Source organism: Cebus imitator, unplaced genomic scaffold, assembly GCF_001604975.1.
Source record: "Cebus imitator isolate Cc_AM_T3 unplaced genomic scaffold, Cebus_imitator-1.0 Scaffold20, whole genome shotgun sequence".
Taxonomy (NCBI): domain Eukaryota; kingdom Metazoa; phylum Chordata; class Mammalia; order Primates; family Cebidae; genus Cebus; species Cebus imitator.
In genome coordinates this window covers 7,487,830-7,509,682 of record NW_016107335.1, presented here as the reverse complement: position 1 = coordinate 7,509,682, position 21,853 = coordinate 7,487,830, and the positions used below count along the sequence as shown (strand labels likewise).

General features: G+C 41.1%; 1 protein-coding gene across 1 annotated transcript in view; it reads right to left on the bottom strand.

The window, feature by feature from the left end:
* Nucleotides 1–21,853, bottom strand: part of RHEB (Ras homolog, mTORC1 binding) — a 46,976-nt gene that overhangs the window by 22,575 nt on the left and 2,548 nt on the right. The window contains exon 2 of the mRNA XM_017520121.2: nucleotides 1,742–1,813. Coding sequence (XP_017375610.1) covers nucleotides 1,742–1,813 — 72 coding nt within the window. The remainder of the gene's footprint in view (nucleotides 1–1,741; nucleotides 1,814–21,853) is intronic.

The window sequence follows — 21,853 nt, the reverse complement described above, 5'->3', positions numbered from 1 at the left end:
AAAAAAAAAAAAAAAAAAATTCCAAAATGAACCTTATTATTTCAAGGATATAAAATCCTAAATTGCTATGTATAGCAAATATTAAAGTCCAAGATGATGGTTTTCTTATGTTCTTATTCCAGTGGACAAATAACCAAGCTTGTTCATCTAGCATTCACAGGAATCTGCTCCTCACACTTGCTTACTATTCTATAATGATCAGCTAGACAAATCACAGGATGTATTCAGGACTCCTCCCTGCAGATACCTGAAAGGTTAATTTCAAAAATCTTCCCAGAGTTAATCAACCGATAGGATTCCCTCTCTGCTACCAGCACACTGGGACACAAAGGACAGCCAAATATTTTAAGCAAGGGGTGGACAAACTTTTTCTGTAAAGGGCCAGATAGTATTAGTAAATATTTTGGGCTTTGTAGGCCACCTGGCCTCTGCTGTAACTATTCAACAACTCTGCCATTGTACAGCATGTAAGGGACAACATAAAAAAGAGCAAGCACGGCTGTCTATCAATAAAACTTTAAAGATGTTAACATCTGAATTTCATATCATTTTCACATGTCAGACATTCTTCTTCTTTGGACTTTTTAAAAAATATATATTATGCTTAAATGTAAAAACCGTTCTTAGCTCTTGGTCTGTATAAAGACAGGCAATGGGCCTTTCTGGCCTGCAGGCTGTCATTTGCCAAGCTCCTTGCGGTAAGCCAAAGTATTCAAGTGATTTGGGCAGGTGAAATCTGCTCCCTGTCTAATATGCCAATCAGGTGTTGATGAATCCCATGTTTAAATCTACATGTTCCTGGTGACAAATCCTAGTAAGTCCTGGTCTCAAGAATCTGAAAAAACTATTTCCAGAGCCTGAGGTTCTAAAATAGGCTGAATAGACCAGCTTCCAATAGACCAGACTCCCTGGATGATACTGTTTCAGATTCTCCTTAGCAATCCCTAGAATCAAGATCTGTCTCAAAGCTGGGCAGAGTGTCATATGCCTGTTTCCAGCTACTTGGGAGGCTGAGGAAAGAGGATCATTTGAGTCCAGGAGTTTGAGTCTTGCCTGGGTAACACTTGTGAGACCCACATCTCCTTAANAAAAAAAAAAAATTGTCTCATGGTCCTAGAATCCATCAGGAAGATTCTGAAACCATGGTTTAATATTGAACAAAGTAAAGGTCATGGCTGGATCTGGTCTTCCCTGCTTTTTTCTGCATATGGCCTAAAATGTCAATAGGCTTTTTTGAGCCAACTTCTTTTTAATGCTGCAACTGCTCTCTCCAATCCCAGAATAGTTCATCTCTCTTTCAAATCTTTAGGACTGGAAAGAAGGGCTACAGAGAAATGGGGGTAGGAGTATGGCTTCTGTAAGAATGAGGACCAGGGATCTGAAGTGTTTTTCATGCTTTCAAGCTTGGAATCCCTGGAAACTGCTATGGCTGGGAGGAAGGAGGTATGGGGGAGAAGACTGTGGTCTCCATTCCTGTTTTGGAGCAGATTCTGGAATATGAAGTTTCCAGTAATGGGCCAGATTCCTACTGACTGAACAATTTCTAGACAGCAGGGGATATGGACATGGAATGAAAAATCTTTCAGGGTAAAGTAGGTAAATCTTTCGCAAGTTTACTTTGACTCCAATTGGGAGACATTCAGAATTTACTTCCCGCACTCAAAGCTTCCATGAATACACAATGACTATTTTACACAAAAGAAGGCTTCTCAGTTTTTAAGTACTTGTAAACAATACTTACTGTTTTCTATGGTTGGATCGTAGGAGTCAACAAATTGGCCTTCAACAAATTGAATCGTCAATGAGGACTTCCCTATAAAAGAGAACAAGAGCTTAGTGTGTGCTGGTATATAAAGGTAAAAATTTTTAGTTTCGCTGTTTTATTAAAAAAACCATTAATAGATGAAAAAACTGAAAGTATTAAGGTCAGAAAACATTCCTTTAATAAGCATTTGGGCAATTTCAAAAAATGAAATAAATTTCATTAATTTGCTTTATATGAGGATATTATGCAATTAAGCTATTACAAAATAAACACGTCTGTGACATTAACAAAGATTACTCACCAACAAGCACATCAGGTATTCTGTTAAAGGTAAGCTAAAAGGTTTAAAGTAAGCTAATTTCCTCTAGTATCCTTGGAATCTATTTAATTTTCATATGAAAATAAAAATGATTAGTTTCTTTATAGTCTTTCATACATGACGGTTAGAAGTGTAACCAAGTACAGCTTTTAAAAAGAGTAATTCGGCTAGGTGTGGTGGATCACGTTTGCAATCCCAGCACTTTGGGAGGCTGAGGCAGGTGGATCACCTGAGGTCAGAAGTTCGAGACCAGCCTGGCCAACATGACGAAACCCCGTCTGTACTAAAAATGCAAAAATGAGCCAGGTGTGGTGGTGGGCACCTATAATCCCAGCTACTTGGGAGGCTGAGACAGGAGAATCACTTCAACCTGGGAGGCGGAAGTTGCAGTGGGCTGAGATTGCACTACTGCACTCCAGCCTGGGCAACAGAGCAAGACTCTGTTTAAAAAAAAAAAAAGTAATCTGAAAATATGTAACATAAGTCTTTATTTTAAAAACTCCTTTGAAGCTAGAAATACTACCTCATTCAGCATCAAATGCCTAGCAGTATCCAGACAATTAAGAAATGTTATGGATTTCACAAAATTACCAGTAATAATTGAATTTATATGTTAACAAATCAACAACCAGAGCCTTAGCTTCTGACTCTTCTGTTACCTAAAATGTCTACTGGAGAGAACTTTAGAACAGGGTATGTGCCCTGTGAAGGCCACATGAGAGAACATAGTTCAGATGACTTTATCACCAGGAATGAGGAAGTGGTCCCTCCCTAATTTCACTCCCAATTCCTTCCTTCTCTCTTACATCCTCGGAACATTATTACACACATCTATATGCCTGGCATACTTCACTCCACCACAACAGGACGTGCAGTGAGAGCGAAGGAGAGGCATGGTAACACCGTCTTACACTCCTGGGTTTAACTTATGCTTGCTTCTCCTCCAAACTATAGACAGGTATAGCTGCACAACGTTTTCACGCCAAAGACATTTCTCAACATTTAAATTATTAAAAAGGTGTATGGTGGCTCACGCCTGTAATTCCAACACTTTGGGAGGCTGAAGCGGGTGGATCACCTGAGGTCAGGAGTTTGAGACCAGTCTGACCAACATGATGAAGCCCCATCTCTACTAAAAATACTTAAAAAATTAGCCAAGCATTGTGGTAGACACTTGAAATCCCAGCTACTTTGGAGGCTGAGGAAGAAGGATCCCTTGAACCCAGGAGACAGAGGTTGCAGTGAGCTGAGATCGCATCACTGCACTCCAGCCTGGGCAACAGAGCAAGACTCCATCTTAAAAAAAAAAAAAAAAAAAAAAAAGTAGGGGTTGCTGGAAAGGCCACAAGTTGGCAGACCTATTTACTCTTCACCAGCGGCCCAATATGCAGTTCAAAATGTCTCTAGAATTACTAAATCCTAAAATTATTCTCTACAAAGCAGCCGACATGAGCATTTGAAAATTAAATGCTACTTCTCTGCTTCCAATCCTCATTGCAATTAGAATACATTGTCAACTTCTAACCATGTTCCACAAATACCAGGCCATCCCTGCTCTGACTACTATTTCTCTGAGCAGCTCCTGACAATCCATCCTGAGACTCCAGTCACATCTCTTGTGCTGCTGGAGTTCCTGCCCCGCTTGGCCGCTTTATTCTAGCCACTCCCTCCCCCATCTCTGAATATATGAGTCGTCTTTGTCATTCTGATCTAAGCTCAAATGTTAGTCTGACAGAGAAACCTTCAAGACCACCCTAAGGCAGTATCCATTCCTTAAAGGTCATTCTCATAGCTACTCTTTTACTAAGTTATTTGAAATGATCTTCATTTAGTGAACACTCCATTAAAGCCAGTACAGGGCCAGCCAACACACTGTAAACATTGAGATTTCCGAACAAATGAATTAAAGTGCAGACCTTGGAAGGTCACTCTTATCCACTTAGATACTACAAAAGATCTCAATTTTTACATGAATAAAATAGAAAACAGTTCAACAGAAATTAAGAAACATGTCAAGTAGTATTTATTGGTTCCTAATCATAGGCCTACCTGTGACATAGGAATACAATAATAGTTCAAGAATTCCACAAATTTCAAATGAATTGTGTTGAAAAGAAACCATGTTATATATGCTAGCCCGTAAAGGAGAATTTAACTCAAAATATTGCAAAACTATTTCAGGTAATAAAAATAGCAAGGGGAAAACTCCTCTTCTATATTATCAAAACTGAAAAATTAGAAGAGGTAAAAAAAAATTCTTATTTACACAATGCTACTGCTTAAAGAAATGAAATTTAATTAGAAAGACGAGGAAAGACTTTTTAAGGGCTTTTGAAGGGTACTTCTAGGGACTCTGGTGGGCTTTTGATACCCTTATGTGGGTAGGATAAAGGTTTGCAGGGTCTTTGTTTTGCTTACAAATGGAAAGAAAGCAGATCATTTTCTCCCTAAAGGGCAAGAATTACAAAGAAAAAACGAAACAATAGAATTAGAAAGATTTTTGCAACATTTTGGGTAGTAGAAGTGGAGTAAAAACAGTGAAAGTGAGGCTAACTATGATGCATGGGATATGCTCCCCAAGCTGCGGGCAGCTGGGAGGCCCTGGATCAAACAGTCCTCCTCTGAACCGGCACTGGCCAAGTCTCAACAACCTGACTTGTGGGAGTAAAAGGACAGGGAGAAGAGCCTCAGGAGTTTTCCGGGAAATTTAGGAAGCCACATTCCAACAGAAAAGAAAGCTACACACAGTAAACAAGACAGCATGAGATAAAGTACAAAAATGGAGTGAGAGAAGAGCTCTCATTTGTATCACAATGGGCATATACTATTTGACAGGCTAAATTAACATCTCACTTGAAAACATAAGTAATCATTCTGGTAACAATGTAGTCTAACCAAAATCACATCGCAGGTTGATAGCCAACTGTTGTTTTCATGAAGAGTAAACTGGGATACCAGAATTTAAAACTTATTCCTCAGTATTAGTTTTCTCAATCAGATTCTCAATTCTCAATCAGACTGGCCCTGGGAGAAAGGTATTGTTCATTAGCAGAAGTGGAACTGAAGAAAAACTAGGTTTTCCTTCGGTCTCTCCTCCCTGGGGCTCTCCACCCTAAGGCGAGGTCATTCATTATTTAAATAATCAAGAAGGGATAGGAAGGCTGTATTTGCTGACATGCTGTTTTCCGCCAATTCCATTAAAAAGTGCTATTATTAGACAACTAGTGTTGAAATCTTTACAAGTCAGCAGTAAATGCTAATAAATCTTCATAAATAAACCCCACCGCTCATTTTCAAGTGTTCTCAGTTCTAGTTATAATTTCTGGCTTTAAGGCATGTCTTCGGGAGAAGTAGCTCAGATCTTTTGGTCAGGTTTTTCACATAGTTTGCTTGCAGCTACAAAAAGGCACTGGTAAACTCTACCGTGAGCACCTTTAACCTCCTTCTCTCAACTTCATACACTGTGGCTTCTGTCCCTAGCAAATTCAGATGTGGAAACACTAGTTACTTGCTGAAGATAATCTCACACTCCAGATCAAGTCTTTGGAAAAAATGTTACATGAAAACTACACAAGAGTGATTCCAAATAAATGGAAAAGTAGACCATACTCAGATGTGTGTTTATCCTCAAACATGAATCACTCATTTAATAACATATGTTACCATAAATGGTTTAAAAGGCTAAATCTCAGTTCCCCAAATTAACTTCCAAATACTCTTCCTCCAAACCAAAACCCACCTTAACTCATAAAAATAAAAATTATTTTAAAAAATTCTTCTGAACTTCTATCAGGGAATAGCATTGTATTATTTTTTTCCAATGATAAAATGGCACAGTAAGTTTCTCACCTAGTATTTTCACCTCAGAAGGTGTACTTTCAGGGGTGTTGACTGAATCTTATACTCTGTGATTACTGCAAAATAGGTACTGTTTACAAAATTATTTAAAATTTTCAGATTCATATTAACCTTGTTATCATGCTTATTCTCCTAAAAAATAATGAATTAGCCAGGTGTGGTGGGTCATGCCTGTAATCCTAGAACTTTGGAAGGCTAAGGCAGGTGGATTGCTTGATCCCAGGAGTGTGAGACCGGTCTAGGCAACATGGTGAAACCCTATCTCTACAAAAAAATGTAAAAATCAGCTGAGTGTGGTGATGCATGCATATAGTCTCAGTTACTCAAGAGGCTGATGTGGGAGGATCACTTGAGCCCAGGGGTTGAGGCTGCAGTGTATGTGAGCATGCCATTGCATTCCAGCCATGGTCTGTTCCCCCACCACCCCCTACAAGCCCAGTATTTTCCCAAACAGCTTATACATTGCTTGTTCACTGGGATATGATGAGGAAGACCAGATTTTCAATTTATCAACTAGTCTAACAAGGCATTCTGCAGAAGGGGGAGTCCATTAGAACCGACGTAGCATACAGGACACAATCCATTCCAGAGCTGCTTTCACCACCTCAAATTCATAACATAACTTTAAGGGGCTTTGATAACCATGGACAGAAGCTAAGAGCTTAGCCTGAAAGTCCACTGGCCTTTGCACCAGTAATCATCCCCATGCTACTTCAGCAACCCACCTCCTGAGCACAGCAAGAAGTGCCTGGTCACCACCCAGACTGCTGTTGTTCCTCTGGCACCTGCACTTCTTCCCACCTATCAATCAATACACAGGACCAGGTATTCCCCAGTGGTCAAGCTTTCTGCTCATCACCTAGTCCAAATCACCTCTACAAGCAATGTTTCCAAATTGGCGGTGTAGCCTAACTAGTCATGAAGTCAATATACTGAGCCATGAACCACACTTTTTTAAGAAATAGGAAGCCAGCATGGACTGCAAACACGAAAGGCCTTCTGAATCCCCTGTCTCAGTTATATACACATTTATGACTAGGTCACAATGTAAAATGTATTTTTTACTAAGGTGGCTACAGACAACAGGTTAGAAAGATGAACAATGAAAGATGAACAATGACTGAATCTCAAATCTCCACCAGGTTTCACTTTCTTCCCTATTCAGCTTAAGCCCCAAGATAAATCTTCCACAACTCTTTTGTGAGAAGTCTCCAATTTCCCTTCTCTAGGGCCCTTCAACAAACCCCTAAGATCTTAATCAAATCAATTGCCTTTGTGAGCCTGTTGAGCTGAGCCACAGAAAATTCCACAACCAGGTGGGTTGGTGACACTTAGAGCAAGCTAAGGTCTATACCATTATAACAAGCCACATGGAATGAAGTAAAAACTAAAAACATGTTTGTGACAATTTCAGGAGGAGGAAGGTTCAGGAGACTAGGAGGGAGAGTGGGATCTATAGAACAAGGGGATAGAACAGCTTTTGTGGAAGGGGAGGGTGGCTAACTCCTCCTCCGGTGAAAACGGCGGACTGTGTAAGGCAGACAGAGCTACATGCCCTGCTCAGGGGCTCTGGTTACTGTGTTTGATGTGTGTGCACCAAGTTGGGCCGCTGGGTGAGTAGGGGATAGCAGTGACCAGATCATTGAGAGTGCCTTCGCTTTAGAGTGTCTCATTGCTTTAGAATGTTGGTGGCTTCTTCCTTGCCTCTAACAATAGTAATTCTTTCTCAAAGTGTGGGCCCAGTAGCTTAGTACTACAGCTACAGAAGTACTAAGTTAGTACTACGGTACTAACCCATAACAAACGCAATTTACTGAGCCTCACTCAAACCTCCTGGATGAGCAACTCCAACACGGAAGTATTAACAGGCCCCCTAGGTGATTCGGCTGCACAGTTCTAAGGTTTAGGAACCGCTGCCCTCACGCAACAAGCTCAACTATTATCACTTAGCACCTTCAGGGTGTTCCCTAATCCTCCAGCTCCCACCAGCAACTCAGCTCATAAAGCACACCTACTAGGGGCCAGGCACTGAGGATACACCATGACTAAGATATGTTATGACTTCTGAGCGATGAGGAAGGTACTCTCAATGTCCCCATTGCTGCTATCCTCAACTCACCCAGCATCCCAGCTTGGTGCACACACATCAAACACAGTGATTGGAGCCCCTGAGCAGGGCATGTAGCCCCGTCAGCCTTACACAGTCCGCCATTTTCACTGGAGGAGGAGTTAGCCACCCTCTCCTTCCACAAAAGCTGTTCTATCCCCTTGTTCTGTAGATCCCACTCTCCCTCCTAGGAGACTTCCTCCTCCTGAAAATAGTCACGAACATGTTTTTAGTTTACTTCATTCCACGTGGCTTGTTATAATGGTATCTCTGAAATATTTAAACATGTTTAAGAATCCAAGTTCCACTTTGCTCTCCATGCTACAGAAAACTGTCGCTGGATGCTGCAGCAGCTGGGTGCTACACGCTTGACCATGAAGACGAATGCACCTTACAGAAAATGATCTCAGCCACTTACAGCTCCATTTTACACAAACAAATTAAATGTGCCCATGGGGACACCCCGCAGAAATCTAATAACATCCCTGACAAAAGGTGTATAGATTCTGGCTTGAGGATCCTTCAAGGAAAAGGTCCAGTAAATAGAGGTTAAAGTACTGGAGGCAATTAAGGAAGAGAAGCAGCTCTCCAACTTTAGGAGAAACATCGATGAAAGAAAGTAAACATCAATGAAACCTGCAGAATAGAATTCAGTGAGTACCACTGAATTGAAAGGATATAATAACTGTAATCCCAGCAATTTTGGAGGCTGGGCTGAGGCGGCAGATTGCTCGAGCCTAGGAATTCAAAGACTCTGTCTCTATAAAAAATACAAACAAATTAGTGGGGCGTGGTGGTACACACCTATGCTCTCAGGTACTTGGGAGGCTGAGGTGGGAGATCACTTGAGCCCGGGAGGTCGAGGCTGCACTCCAGCCTGGGTGACAGAGTGAGATCCTCTCTTAAAAAGAAACAAATGAAAAGCTACTGGCCAGAGGCAAGAGGCAAGCTGTGACTTCTGGATGTTTAGCTCCCTACTGACTAAATGATGACATTCTCACAGGACAGCTAGCTATTAGGTTTCTTCCCGCCAACTTGGTTACACATTCACTTAAACCTCTACCTAGTTTCAGCAGTTACAGACAGAACCCGTTTGTAGAACAAGGAGATTAAGTCTCCAATTGTCCCTTCTCCCAGTTCTACCTCCCAACAGCTGGATTTTTTACAGTTCCACGCATGGCAACATTCCATTCCATTCTGAATCCCAAGTTTTCAAAGCTCTGACTATGGATTAATTCATTCATTTCCTCAAATATCTGTCAAATGGCTATTAAGTGCAAGGCACAATTCTAAGCACAGGAATACACTGGTGAACAGACAAAAATCCCTTCCTTGATACATACATTCTAATGAGGAGAAACACATTAAAAATAAACACAATAGGCCAGGCACAGTGGCTCACACTTGTAATCCTAGCACTTTGGGAGGCCAAGGGGGTGGATTGCCTGAGCTCAGAAGTTTGAGACCAGCTGGCGAAACCCCGTCTCTATTAAAAATACAAAAAATTAGCTGGGCATGGTGGCACGAGCCTGTAATCCCATCCCAACTACTAGGGAGGCTGAGGCACAAAAATCGCTTGAACCTGGGAGGTGGAGGTTGCAGTGAGCCGACGTTGCACCATTGCACTTCAGCCTGGGTGACAAGAGGGAAACTCTAACTTTAAAAAAAAAAAAAAAAAAGGCCGGGCACGGTGTCTCATCTGAGGTCAGGAGTTTGAGACCAGCATAGCCAACATGGTGAAACCCTATCTCCACTAAAAATAGAAAAATTTGGGGGACATGGTGGCGCATGCCTGTAATCCCAGCTACTCAGGAAGCTGAGGCAGGAGAAACACTTGAATCCGGGAGGCGGAGGTTGTAGTCCGTTGAGATTGCGCCCCTGCACTCCAGCCTGGGTGACAAGAGCGAGATTCCATTTAAAACCAAAACCAAACAAAACAAAACCAAAAAACCAGGACAGTGGGCAAGATTGTGGTATGAATCCTAGCTGTGTCTTGAAGTTAAGCCCTCTGGGCTTCAAAATCTTTCCGAATTGTGATGATTAAATGAAATCACAGATATAAAGCACAGTACCTGGCACCCATCACATATTCAGTAAACAGTTGAATTCAATTCTGTACCACAATCCCATAGTCAATCAAACTTTTCCCAAATTATGCCCAACACCTTCAATCCACAAACACCGACTTAAGTCCTACTCCATGTGTAATTCTGGAACAGGGAGAAAGGTACTATTAATTGTGAAAAGTCAAATATCACCCTCCCTCACTTTGAAAGTATCTTTTTTTTTGGAGACAGGCTCTCCCTCGGTTGTCCAGGCTGGAATGTAGTAGTGCCGTCAGAGCTCACTGCAGCCTCCAACTCCTGGGTTGAAGGGAGTTCAACCATCAGCCTCCCAAGTAGCTGGGACTATAGGGGTGTCCCCACCATGCCCATCAAGTATTATTTGTAGAGACAGGGTCTCACCATGCTGCCCATGCTGGTCTCGAACACCTGGGCTCAGGCGCCCATTCTGTCCTCCCAAAGTGCCGGGATTATGGGTGTGAAGCCACTGTGCCTGGCCTGAAAATGTCTTAAAAAAAAAAAACAAGGCCGGGCGCGGTGGCTCAAGCCTGTAATCCCAGCACTTTGGGAGGCCGAGGCGGGTGGATCACGAGGTCAACAGATCGAGACCATCCTGGTCAACATGGTGAAACCCTGTCTCTACTAAAAATACAAAAATTTGGGGGGCATGGTGGCGCGTGCCTGTAATCCCAGCTACTCAGGAGGCTGAGGCAGGAGAATTGCCTGAACCCAGGAGGCGGAGGTTGCGGTGAGTCGAGATCGCGCCATTGCACTCCAGCCTGGGTAACAAGAGTGAAACTCCGTCCCCCCCCAAAAAAAAAAAAAAAAAAAAAAAAAAAAAATCATGCTGAAGATTTTCTTTCAAAAGCCACAAAGGTTTTCCAGTCAGGAGAAAGACACGAGAGGATGAAACATTAGGAAGATGAGAACGCAATTCTGAAATATGGACTAGAAATAAAACCTGGACTTTTTTTTTAGCGTACTTCAAAATAGGTACTTATTACAAACCAAAAAAAAAAAGGAAAAAATTAATCTCTAAGAAAAAGTAAGAAAACCTTAAGAAGAAACAAAGTATGTACCTGGTTCTTCAAGACTTACTAGGAGCCTAAAGGAATTAAGACAGTGTGGTACTGGCGTTAGGACAGACACAGATTAACAGAGGAAAATGCACACTCCCAAAATAGATGCATACATATGTATGATCAATTGATTTTCAAAAAAGCCGCAAAGGTAATTTAAGGGAGAAAGAACAGTCTTTTTTCACAAATGGTGCAGAAACAACTGGATGTCAATATCAGAAGAAAAAAAAAAACAAGAGGTTGGGCAATAGCTCATGCCTGTAATCCCAACACTCTGGAGCCAAAGTGCCAAGATCACTTGAGGTCAGGAGTTTGTCAAATCCACCCAAAGGCTTGATGTACATGGAGGACTGGTTCCAGAATGCCAAGTATGCCAAAATCAGAGCATGATGAATTCCTGCTTTTCACTCTGCAGAACCTGCATATAGGAAAAGCCGGCCCTCCCTACATGCGGGCTTTGCATCCAAGGAATACTGTATTTTCCATTTGCATTTGGTTGAGGGAAAAAAAAAATCCTGCCTACAAGTGGACCCATGTATTTCAAACTGTGTTGTTCAAGGATCAACTGTCCTACTCAACAATACAAGGGAATTAAATGCTGGTATGTATACACATGAATAAATCTCAAATGCGTGTGCTAAGCAGCCGGATGCAAAAAGCTGCATAATATATGGTTCCATTTATTTGGCATTCTGATAAAGACAAAACCATAGGACAGAAAACACAAAGGGGTAAGGGGCTAACTAGAAAGAGGAACAGGGTACTTTTGAGACCAATGAATTGTTCTACATCCTGCTCGTGGATGTAGGTGACTGAAGACTTGTCAAAACCTGAAACCTGTTGAATGCTACATCAAAAAGAAGAAATTTTCTCAGTTTTTATTTTTCCTTTCTTTTTACAGGTGTCGAACCTCAAGTTTTTTCTTTTTTTCTTTTTTAAATCTTTACCCTTACTTCATACATAAAAATTAACTTGATCAGAGACCTAAACATAAAAGCTAAAATTAGAAAACTTCTAGAAGAAAACAGGAAAAAACTTTGTCTCAAGTTCAACAGAGCTTAAAGATAAAAACAAACAAACAAAAAACCCCAACTTTATGATCTTCAGGTAGACAGATTCCTGACATGATATAAAACAAACCAAAAACAACAACAACAAAATGATAAACCGAGTTTCATCAAAATTACAAACTTCTTCTGTTCTCTGAAGCACCAGAAAACAAATATTCATTATATATACTTGAAAAAGGACTTTTGTTCAGATTATATAACAAGAAGAATAATCTGATAATTTAGGCAAAAGACTTGAACAGACACTTCACAAACCAAGATATCCAAATTACCAGTAGGTATATGAAAAGATGTCCAATATTCTTAGTCAGTGGGAAAATTCAAATAAAACCACAACCTACCATCTAAGAATGGCTAGAAAGTTAGAAAGGCCGCCAACACCAAGTTCAGCGAGGATGGGCAGGCAGCAACCAAAGCTCTCATCTGCTGCTAGTGGAAGCATAAAATGGTCAAAATGTATTGGAAAAGTTTGGTGGTCTCTCCTGAAGTATACACTTAACATATATGTGACTCAGCATCTCGCTCCTAGGTATTTACCAAAGAGAAATGTGTCCACGAAGACATTTACAAATGCTCATAATAGCTTTATTCTTAATAAATATTGGGATAACGGAAACATCCACTAACAGGTGATCAAATAAACAAATGAAGGTATATCCATTCAACAGAATCCTACTCTGCAATAAAAAGAAACTATACATGCAACACTATGGATGAATCTCAAAACGTTATACTAACTGACATACAAAAATGAGTATATATTGTATGATTCAATTTATGTGAAATTTTAGGGTAAGAAAAACTAACCCAGAATGATGGAGAGCAGATCAGTGCTTCCCAGGGAGCCAGGGTAGGGTGTGAGGGACACGAGGGAAGTTTTTGGGATGATGGAATGTTCCCTGTTTTGATAAAGGCAGAGGTTACACAGGTGAATAAATCTGTCAAAACTCACCCAACTCTACCCTTAAAAAATACTCTGTTACATGTAAATCACACCTCAATAAACTTGATTTAGGAAAAAAAGATCTTTAAGACAGAGTCTTGCTCTGTCGCCAGGGTGAAGTGCAGTGGCGCAATCTCGGCTCACTGCAACCTCCGCCTCCCAGGTTCAAGCAATTCTCCTGCCTCAGCCTCCAGAGTAGCTGGGACTATAGGCGCACCACCATGCCCAGCTAATTTTTGTATTTTTAGTAGAGATGGGGTTTCACCATGTTGGCCAGGATGGTCTCGATCTCTTGACTTAGTGATCCACCCGCCTCGGCCTCCCTCCAAAAAAAATTTTTTAAAAGAAGATGATGCATTTACTTTTTTTTTTTTCCTTTTGAGGTAGGGTCTCGCTCTGTTGCCCAAGGTGGAATGGAGTACAGTGGCAGGATCACAGCTGTACTCACTGTAACCTCAAACTGCTGGTCTCAAATGATCCTCCCACCTTGGTTTCCCAAAGCACTGGGATTACAGGTGTGACCATACCCAGCCCAGTATTTTTTACTAAAGAGTATGACATGGTGGTTATCAGCTTTGTGACTTTGGGCAGTTTTCCTGAGTCCTTTTCCCAGTCTGTAAAATGGACATAATAATAGTACCTATTCTATAAAGTGCTTTGTGAGGAGTAAATGAAAATACCTACAAAACATCTGGTATGTAGTAAGGTGCTCAACAAATCTCATTATTATTAATATTAGCAATACTATTAGTAACTGCTCTTAGGCAGAAATAATCCGCTTAGTATAAAAAAATGTATTTTCAGGATTATACCTAATAAATTAATCTGAAAGATGACATACAGTAACTATTTCAACTAAAGTCTAAACGCAACAAAAACAACAAATAAACACATACATATACCCCTAAAGCAGAAAATTACTGTTTTAGCTACCCACAGCTGTATTACAGACCACACCCCACAGCTGAGTGACTGACATCACCCATTTCATGTGCTCATGTTTCTACCGTCAAGACTGGGCTCACTTGTAGTTTACTCTTTGGGCTGCCTTCATCTGGTGGGCTGCGGGGCTGCAGCTGGGAAGGCAAGGCATTCTCCCTTTTGCTGTGTCTTCTAACGTCTCCTGCATGTCACTTGAGGCTTCCAAGAACACAAAAGCAGAAGCTGCCAACTTCTTAGGCCTTAAAGTCTGGAACTGGCACATCACCATCTCTACGGCATTCTGCAGGCTCAAGACAGTCACAGGGCAAGCACAAGAATACCAGGAGAGTGCCTCATCGGGGACTAACAATAGAACAGACACCAGTTTGCAAACGGCAGAAACAGACTGCAGACTCACCTGGGTTATAAATAAAACCTGAATCTATCACCATTGTTAAATGGCTGGAATAATAATGAGCTGCATAAAGGTTTCTGTTCCATGTGTTCCTCATATGACACACAGTGCCAATCATATACTTAATAATCACATGCACCCACTCTAGTAAGAAATGTATAGTTCCCCTACAGTAGGATCGGTGGTTGTTGCTTTTTCAAAAGCGAGGGGTGACGTGTGTTGTGTTGTGTCTACATATATTACACACACACACGCGCGCGCTCGCGTACACCACTAAGGAAGTGTTTGGAAAAGGTATTTACGATTCTAGTCTGAATACCAATCCCCACATGTCCATCATAGAGAGTCAGATGAGAGCGTGTGGTGCAGAACATACACATTTTAATTATTTAACAAACCTGCCAAACTGAGACACTGTTAGAGTTTACGAAACATTCTCACATGAATGATCTCACTTGTTCCTGTGAGCTAAGCAGGGTTAACATTATGTTGTCCTTTCTCATGTCCCTTCCCCAATTTTAAAAATAGATGGTGGGAGATTTTTTAAAAAAGGAAGAAATTAAAGTGCAATTATTATTATTGTGACAAAGGCAAGGCAGAATAAGTAAAACTAGTTGATAAAATTATTACTCATTCAAATACAGGTAACCCTATTGCCAATTATTATGTTACCAGACATATACCACTGAGGAAAATAAGAAATATGTTTAATTACAAAACATGAAGCACTGAGTTACATAAATGAAGAATTTTATTAACAGGATTATTAAACTAAAGAAAAATAAAGTGCTACCCAGAAAGACCATAAAACTGTTTCCCTGAAGACTTTAAAAATGAAGTATTCATTTCTATAGGATGGTTTAAAGATAAAGTTGAAGTGGAAGGCAACAACAGCCCTGATAAAAGGCAGGAAATTAAATGTTTGGCAACAATGAAGAATGAGTTTTCCTAGAATTGTGGCCCAATCTGGAGAAAGGACTCGGGATACAGGTAAGGTTGGGAAGGAGCTACAGAAAAGCAAAGACAAAAATTCTCAAATTCTTAACATACTAAAGAACGTGACATTTAAGACAGATCAAAACTAGTAACGACAGAGTATGAGGAAAATGAGATATGCAATAGAGTACACTCATTCGTCAGCATGAATGGTTAAAACCATTAATATTTTATAAAGATAAATTCTTCCAAAGTTCTTTAAATCCCCACTGACCTCATTATCAACACCAATTCACTCCTCACAATATCTGGGCTGTCCAATATGGCGGCCAATAACCATACATGAACAGTGAGTACCTGAAATGTGCTCAGTTCCGGCTAAGGTGTGTCATTGTGTAAGTATGAGAAAATGTACAAATATCAACAATATCCATTACGTGTTGAAATGATAATATTTTGGACATATTGAGCTAAATTAAGTATATTAATTTCACCTATTTCTTTTTACTTAAATGTGCTACTGGAAAAATCTAACATTACATTAGGTTACACTTTTGGGTTTTTTTTCTTTTGAGACAGTATCTTCCTTTGTTGCCCAGGCTGGAGTGCAGTGGTGCGATCAAAGCTCACTGCAGGCTTAACTTCCTGGGACTCAAGTGATCCTCCTACTTCAGCCTCCCACTTTTGTAGAGACAGTGTTTCACTGTGTTGCCTAGGCTGTTCTCCAACTCCTGAGCTCCAGTGATCCACCCACCTCGGCTCCCAAAGTGCTGGAATTCCAGGTGTGAGCCACTGCGCCAGGCCAGATTATGTTTCTACTGGACAATGCTGCCCTGTTCCATCATTTAAGGGAATAGGATCATATTATTTGTAAAAATTTAGCTCCCTAAATTTGTGCTACAGAAATACTTCCACAGAAGTCTAAAAAAAGTTGAAGGTAGGCTCATTTTGCATGCAGTCCAATTTCTTATGACACTGCTCATAAGAAACATGGTTAGATTAAGAAAGCAACTTATTATAAATCATATACACGTTTGTGTAGCACAGTAATGCAGAATGAAAAGATCTAGTGACAGAGCCCAACTCCACCTCCCCGCAAGCAGGAATGACAAATATCCTTGTAGTAAGACACGGCCTGCCTGAGTGGGCAGCGTCAGTGTGGGGGGGCCACCTGGGTCCAGCAACCTCATTTGTCTCTGGGGCGACAATCCTGCAGTGTGAGGGTATGCTTGGCCAAATCCTCGGGCAACACAAGGACCCAGGAGCAGCAAACCCTCAGAACCCTAGCTGTAGGCACAGCCACCTGTCTTCGGGATCATGGGAACTGTGCACTGTGTGGGTGGTCTACAAGGCCTCCGTGGCCAGAAAGCAAGGCAAGTGTGTGGATCTGGCAGGTGTGGAAATGAATCTGGTCTACCCCTTAAACTTGCTCCTGTTCCATCATTTCTGATTTTTGCTCAGGCACTCACATGAGAAATCTGAAGGCTACTCCACAGCTCCCACATCAGCTTGTCCATTCTCTCTCTAATGAAATCTCAAATGTGTGTCCTCTTCATCTCATCTACTCTGCGCCTTGGCTGGTCTTCCTGTTTCTACTCTCTTACTACCCTCACCCACTTCACAGAACAGCAGGAGGGATAGATGCCAGGATCAGCACACTACAGACCAGGGGCCAAATTTGGCCCATTGACCCATAGCCTGTTTTGGTTTTGTACAGTCTATGAGCTAAAAATGCTTTTTCATCTTTGAGTGGTTGGAAAAAGAAACAGTATTTCATGGTACATGAAAATCGGATGAAATTCCAGTGTTCTATCCATAAATAAAAGTTTTACTGGCACATAGCCACACCCACTCGTTGATGTATTGTCTGTGGCTGCTTTTGTCTTACAAAGGCAAAGTTGAATAGATGTAACAGAGGCTACATCGCCTGCAGAGCTTGAGATATTTACTATCTGCCTTTTACAGAATGAGTCCGCCAGTCCCTGGTATGGATCATCATCTTATCTGTTGCTTAAAACCCTTCAGTCACTTACCACAGTTTCTAGGAAAAAGTCTAAAACTTTTCACAGGGCAGATGGACAGTTGGCACACACATAAGCCCTGACTTTCCTCCTTACTCACACCTCAGCCTTATTCACTCAGTAAGCCACACTGCCTTTTCCTTAAAGACAATTCTCCCACCACCTCCACCCACCTGCTGGTCAAGTTAGCCCTGCCTTTGATTATTTCTCTCAAGCACTTACCCCAGTTGTATTTAAATAACAATATGTGTAGCAGCTGGTTAAAGACTGCCTGTTCTGGAGCCACTGCCTGAGTTCAAATCCTGACTTTGTCACTTAACAACAGTTTGACATGGGGCAAGTCATAAAAGCTTTTTGTACTTCAGTTTCCTTATATGCAAAATAGGTGTAACAACTGTACCTACCTGAGTTTAAAGGCTATTCATATATGTGCATTATTTAAGACTGTACCCCATAACAGTAAATGCTTCAAAAGCACCAACAACTACTATTCTCAGCAGCAGGAACAGGTTCCTGTGACTCCTCAACTAGGCTGAAGCTCCTTGAGGTCAAGGATTATAACTGTCCTAGCTTTTGTGACCGGTGCAAAGTAGAAAATTTATTCAAACACTTAATGAACACCTATTTGAATAACACATAACACTCACAAAACGTCCTCTTCAACCAACAGCTGCAGTGATTCAATCTTTGGGGCCTGGCCCAAATGTTCTCTTTCAAACAAATGCCAAATGTAATTGAGATTTTAAAGCCAGCAAAATATAGGTACAGTGGCTCATGCCTCTATTCCCAGAACTCTGGGAAGCTGAGGTGGGTGAATTGCTTGAGTCCAGGAGTTCAAGATCAGTCTGGGCAACAAGTGAGACCTCATCTCTACAAAAAAATAAAAATAAAAAAATTAGCCAGGGCACGATGGCGCACACCCATAGTCCCAACTATTTGGGAGGCTGAGGTGGGAGGATCATTGAGGCTGGGAGGTTGAGGCTGCAGTGAGCTGAGACTGGGCCACTGCACTCTAGCCTGGGTGACAGAGTGAGACTCTGCCTCAAAAAATAAAAAATAAAATAAAGCTAGCAAAATAGCCAGACACATTTATATCTAAGACACAGAAGTCTTAGAAAAACATTTCATCTCATAAAACTGCATTAACCGTAAAAGCCCGTATTTGCACCCCCATTCACAAAGTAAGTACTATGCCATCAGGTAGTTAACTTTCAACTCTCAATCCTGCAAAAGGCAGGATTATGTATCTTGCTAAAACACCAACTTCACTTTCAAATGTCCCTGAGGAGTCCTTCTGCAAAAAGAGAAATGGGGGAGAGGAAGACCTCAATTCTATTACAGATAAGACACAAATCGGGCAAGCACGACACTTAGGAGTGAATTCTATCAATATCTTTAATTTACCCTGCTTTCTTAACTTGCCCATAAGAGCAGAATATAAAGGCTTTTCTAGCACTTCTGTTCTAAACTAGCACCGGTTTAGATTTAAAACAATCCTACAGGGAACTCTTTCTTTTTTTTTTGTAACCAGAAGCCCAACATATTGAAGAAAATTAAAATACTAAACTGGTATTCTAAGACCTTCAAAATATTAGATTATATTTCTAAATCTATCAAGCAATTCATGTTAAGAAGACTCAGTAGTTTGCATTCTCACAGTTAGCAGTCTGACTTAAATTAGGCAATGGCTTCTAAGATGTGACACCAAAAGCTAAGTGGCAGGAGAAAAATAGACATATCGAACTTCAAATTAACAACTTTTTGCTCTGAAGGACACCATCAAGAAGGTAAAAGGACAACCCATTGACAGGAGAAATTATTTGCAAATCCTATGATACCACTTCACACCCACTAGGATGGCTAAAACGAAAAAGACAGTAACAAGTGTTGCCAAGAATGTGGAGAAAATTAAACCTTCATACATTGCTGATGGGAATATAAAACCAGCAGCTGTTTCGGAAAACAATTTGACAGTTCTTCAAAATGTTAAGCACAGAGTTAACCAAAATGACCCAGCAATTCCACTCCTAGGAATGTACGCAAGAGAAATGAAAACATATGTCTACACAAAAGCTTATACAGAAATGTTCAAAACATTATTATTCATAGTAGCCAGAAAGTAGAGCTGCAAGTGGTGGCTCACACCTGTAATCCCAACACTGGGAGGCTGAGGCGAGACGACTGCTTGAGGTCGAGATCAGTATGGGCAACACAGCGAGGCTCCTTTCTCCACAAAAAATAAAAAAACTGGCTGGGCGTCATGGCACACATCTGGAGTCCTAGCTACTCAGGAGGGTGAGGCGGAAGGATCACTTGAGTCCAAGAGGTTGAGGCTGCAGTGGGCCATGACAACTCCACTGCACTGCAGCCTGGGCAAGAGAGCAAGAACCTGCCTCAAAAAAGTAAATAAATAAAAAATAGCCCCCAAAATAGAAACAACCCACATATCCAATTGACAAATGCATAGAAAAAATGTGGTATGCTCACATAATATTAGTCATCACTAAACAGGAAGTAGCAACACATGCCACAACATGGACAAAGCTTGAAAATATTATACTAAGTAAAAGACGCCAGCCCCCAAAGACCACGTATGTATGTTCTTATATACACGAAATGGCCAAAGTAAGTAAATCCACAGATACAGAAAGATTAATGTTGCTAGGGGATAAGGGGGAGCAGGATGGAGAGTGGCTGCTACTGAGTGCAGGGTTTCTCTTTGGGGTGAAGTACAGAGAGATATAACCCATATGGACACCAAAGTCATAATTAGAAATCTGAATTCTGATTACGCTCCTGTACAGAACAATGAATGAGTCTGAAAAATAGGAATTTCAAGTTTCAATACAAAGTGGCCACTTCGGGACTACCCCCACTCACAAGTATACAACATCAGAATATGAAGCACCTGCATGTACAATTTCACATAGTAGATTTCATACATGGCAAATACTGTTTTGCCTTTCAATTGTTTAATAAGTGTCAACAAATGATAGGTTAACTTAAAAATAAACAGCAAGTCAGAATACAATTTAATTGTATTCTACTGGGAACAACCAAATATTTAATGACATCTTTCCTCATGAAGTAACTAAATACTACCTAAAACATTTTGACAAAGTAATAATTTGAGTACTTTTGCTGAATTGCCTTCTTCCAAACCACAAAGTTGCTTCATTTTCCCCATGATCTTTCACATGCCTGTGATGCCATCCCTCTTATTAACCATACATAAGAGGCTTATATATGACAACCAGCTTTTGAATACAGTCTAATGGTAATAGGTTACCAAAGCTCTCTGTATAGGTAAAATCCCAGTGAAAGACCAGACTGGAGAGTCTTCCTAACATCACCACTTTAACTTGATTAGGTTTAGCTGCTTCCTACTGCAGGACTACCCATTGTGGCAGAAACAAGGGAATGTCAGGGAGCCGGTACTTTCGGCTACCACGGAAACAGTTAATACAAAGCACTCCCTGAAAGCCAGACTCCCAGAGTTCCAGGTGACGTGTCCTTAAAAGTTTTAACACTGTAAGTAACAGGAAAAGTACAGGGGGTGGGAGGGAGAGTTGTATAAATTACCTGAGAATTTTATTTTCCCTATTGGTAGTTCTGTCAACACTCAAAAAAAAATTTTTTTTTGAAAGCTAAGTAGTAAAACAAACATTTTGTTGTTTTATCTGAAGGCAACTTTAAAAATGAAGTTGTGGCATGACAAAGTCACAACGACAAGCATCCTACTAGTCAAACTGGCTTAATGTATTTAATCAAGAGAACATTCTAAGAAAGGTGTGGAGGCCTCCTCCGTGACTCTATCCCCAGAATACAGGAAAAAACAGCTCAGTATCACAAAATGTCACAATCTAGAAACATGTACTCAAATTTCTCTGGCACAGCACCATTTGCAAGCTAATATGCCAGTAAGATCCCAGAAGTGAGCGTACCGAGTAATTCCCAAAAGGGTGGCTTACTAGAATCCTGCTGGCCAAACCCAATCTCCTTAACCTAAGAAAAGCCACACAAACTACACAATATCCTGGCTCATAATACCCTTTAAAATCAAATGGAGCTGACCATGGCGGCTCACGCCTGTAATCCCAGCACTTTGGGAGGCTGAGGTGGGCAGATCACCTGAGGTCAGGCGTTTGAGACCAGCTTGGCCAACGTGGTGAAACCCCGTCTCTACAACAAATACAAAAATTAGCCGGGTGTAGTGGTGCACGCCTGTAATGCCAGCTACTCCGGAGGCTGAGGCAGGAGAACCGCTTGAGCCCGGGACGCGGAGGTTGCAGTGAGCCGAGATCACGCCACTGCACTCCAGCCTGGGTGACAGAGCAGGACTCCGTCTCAAAAAAA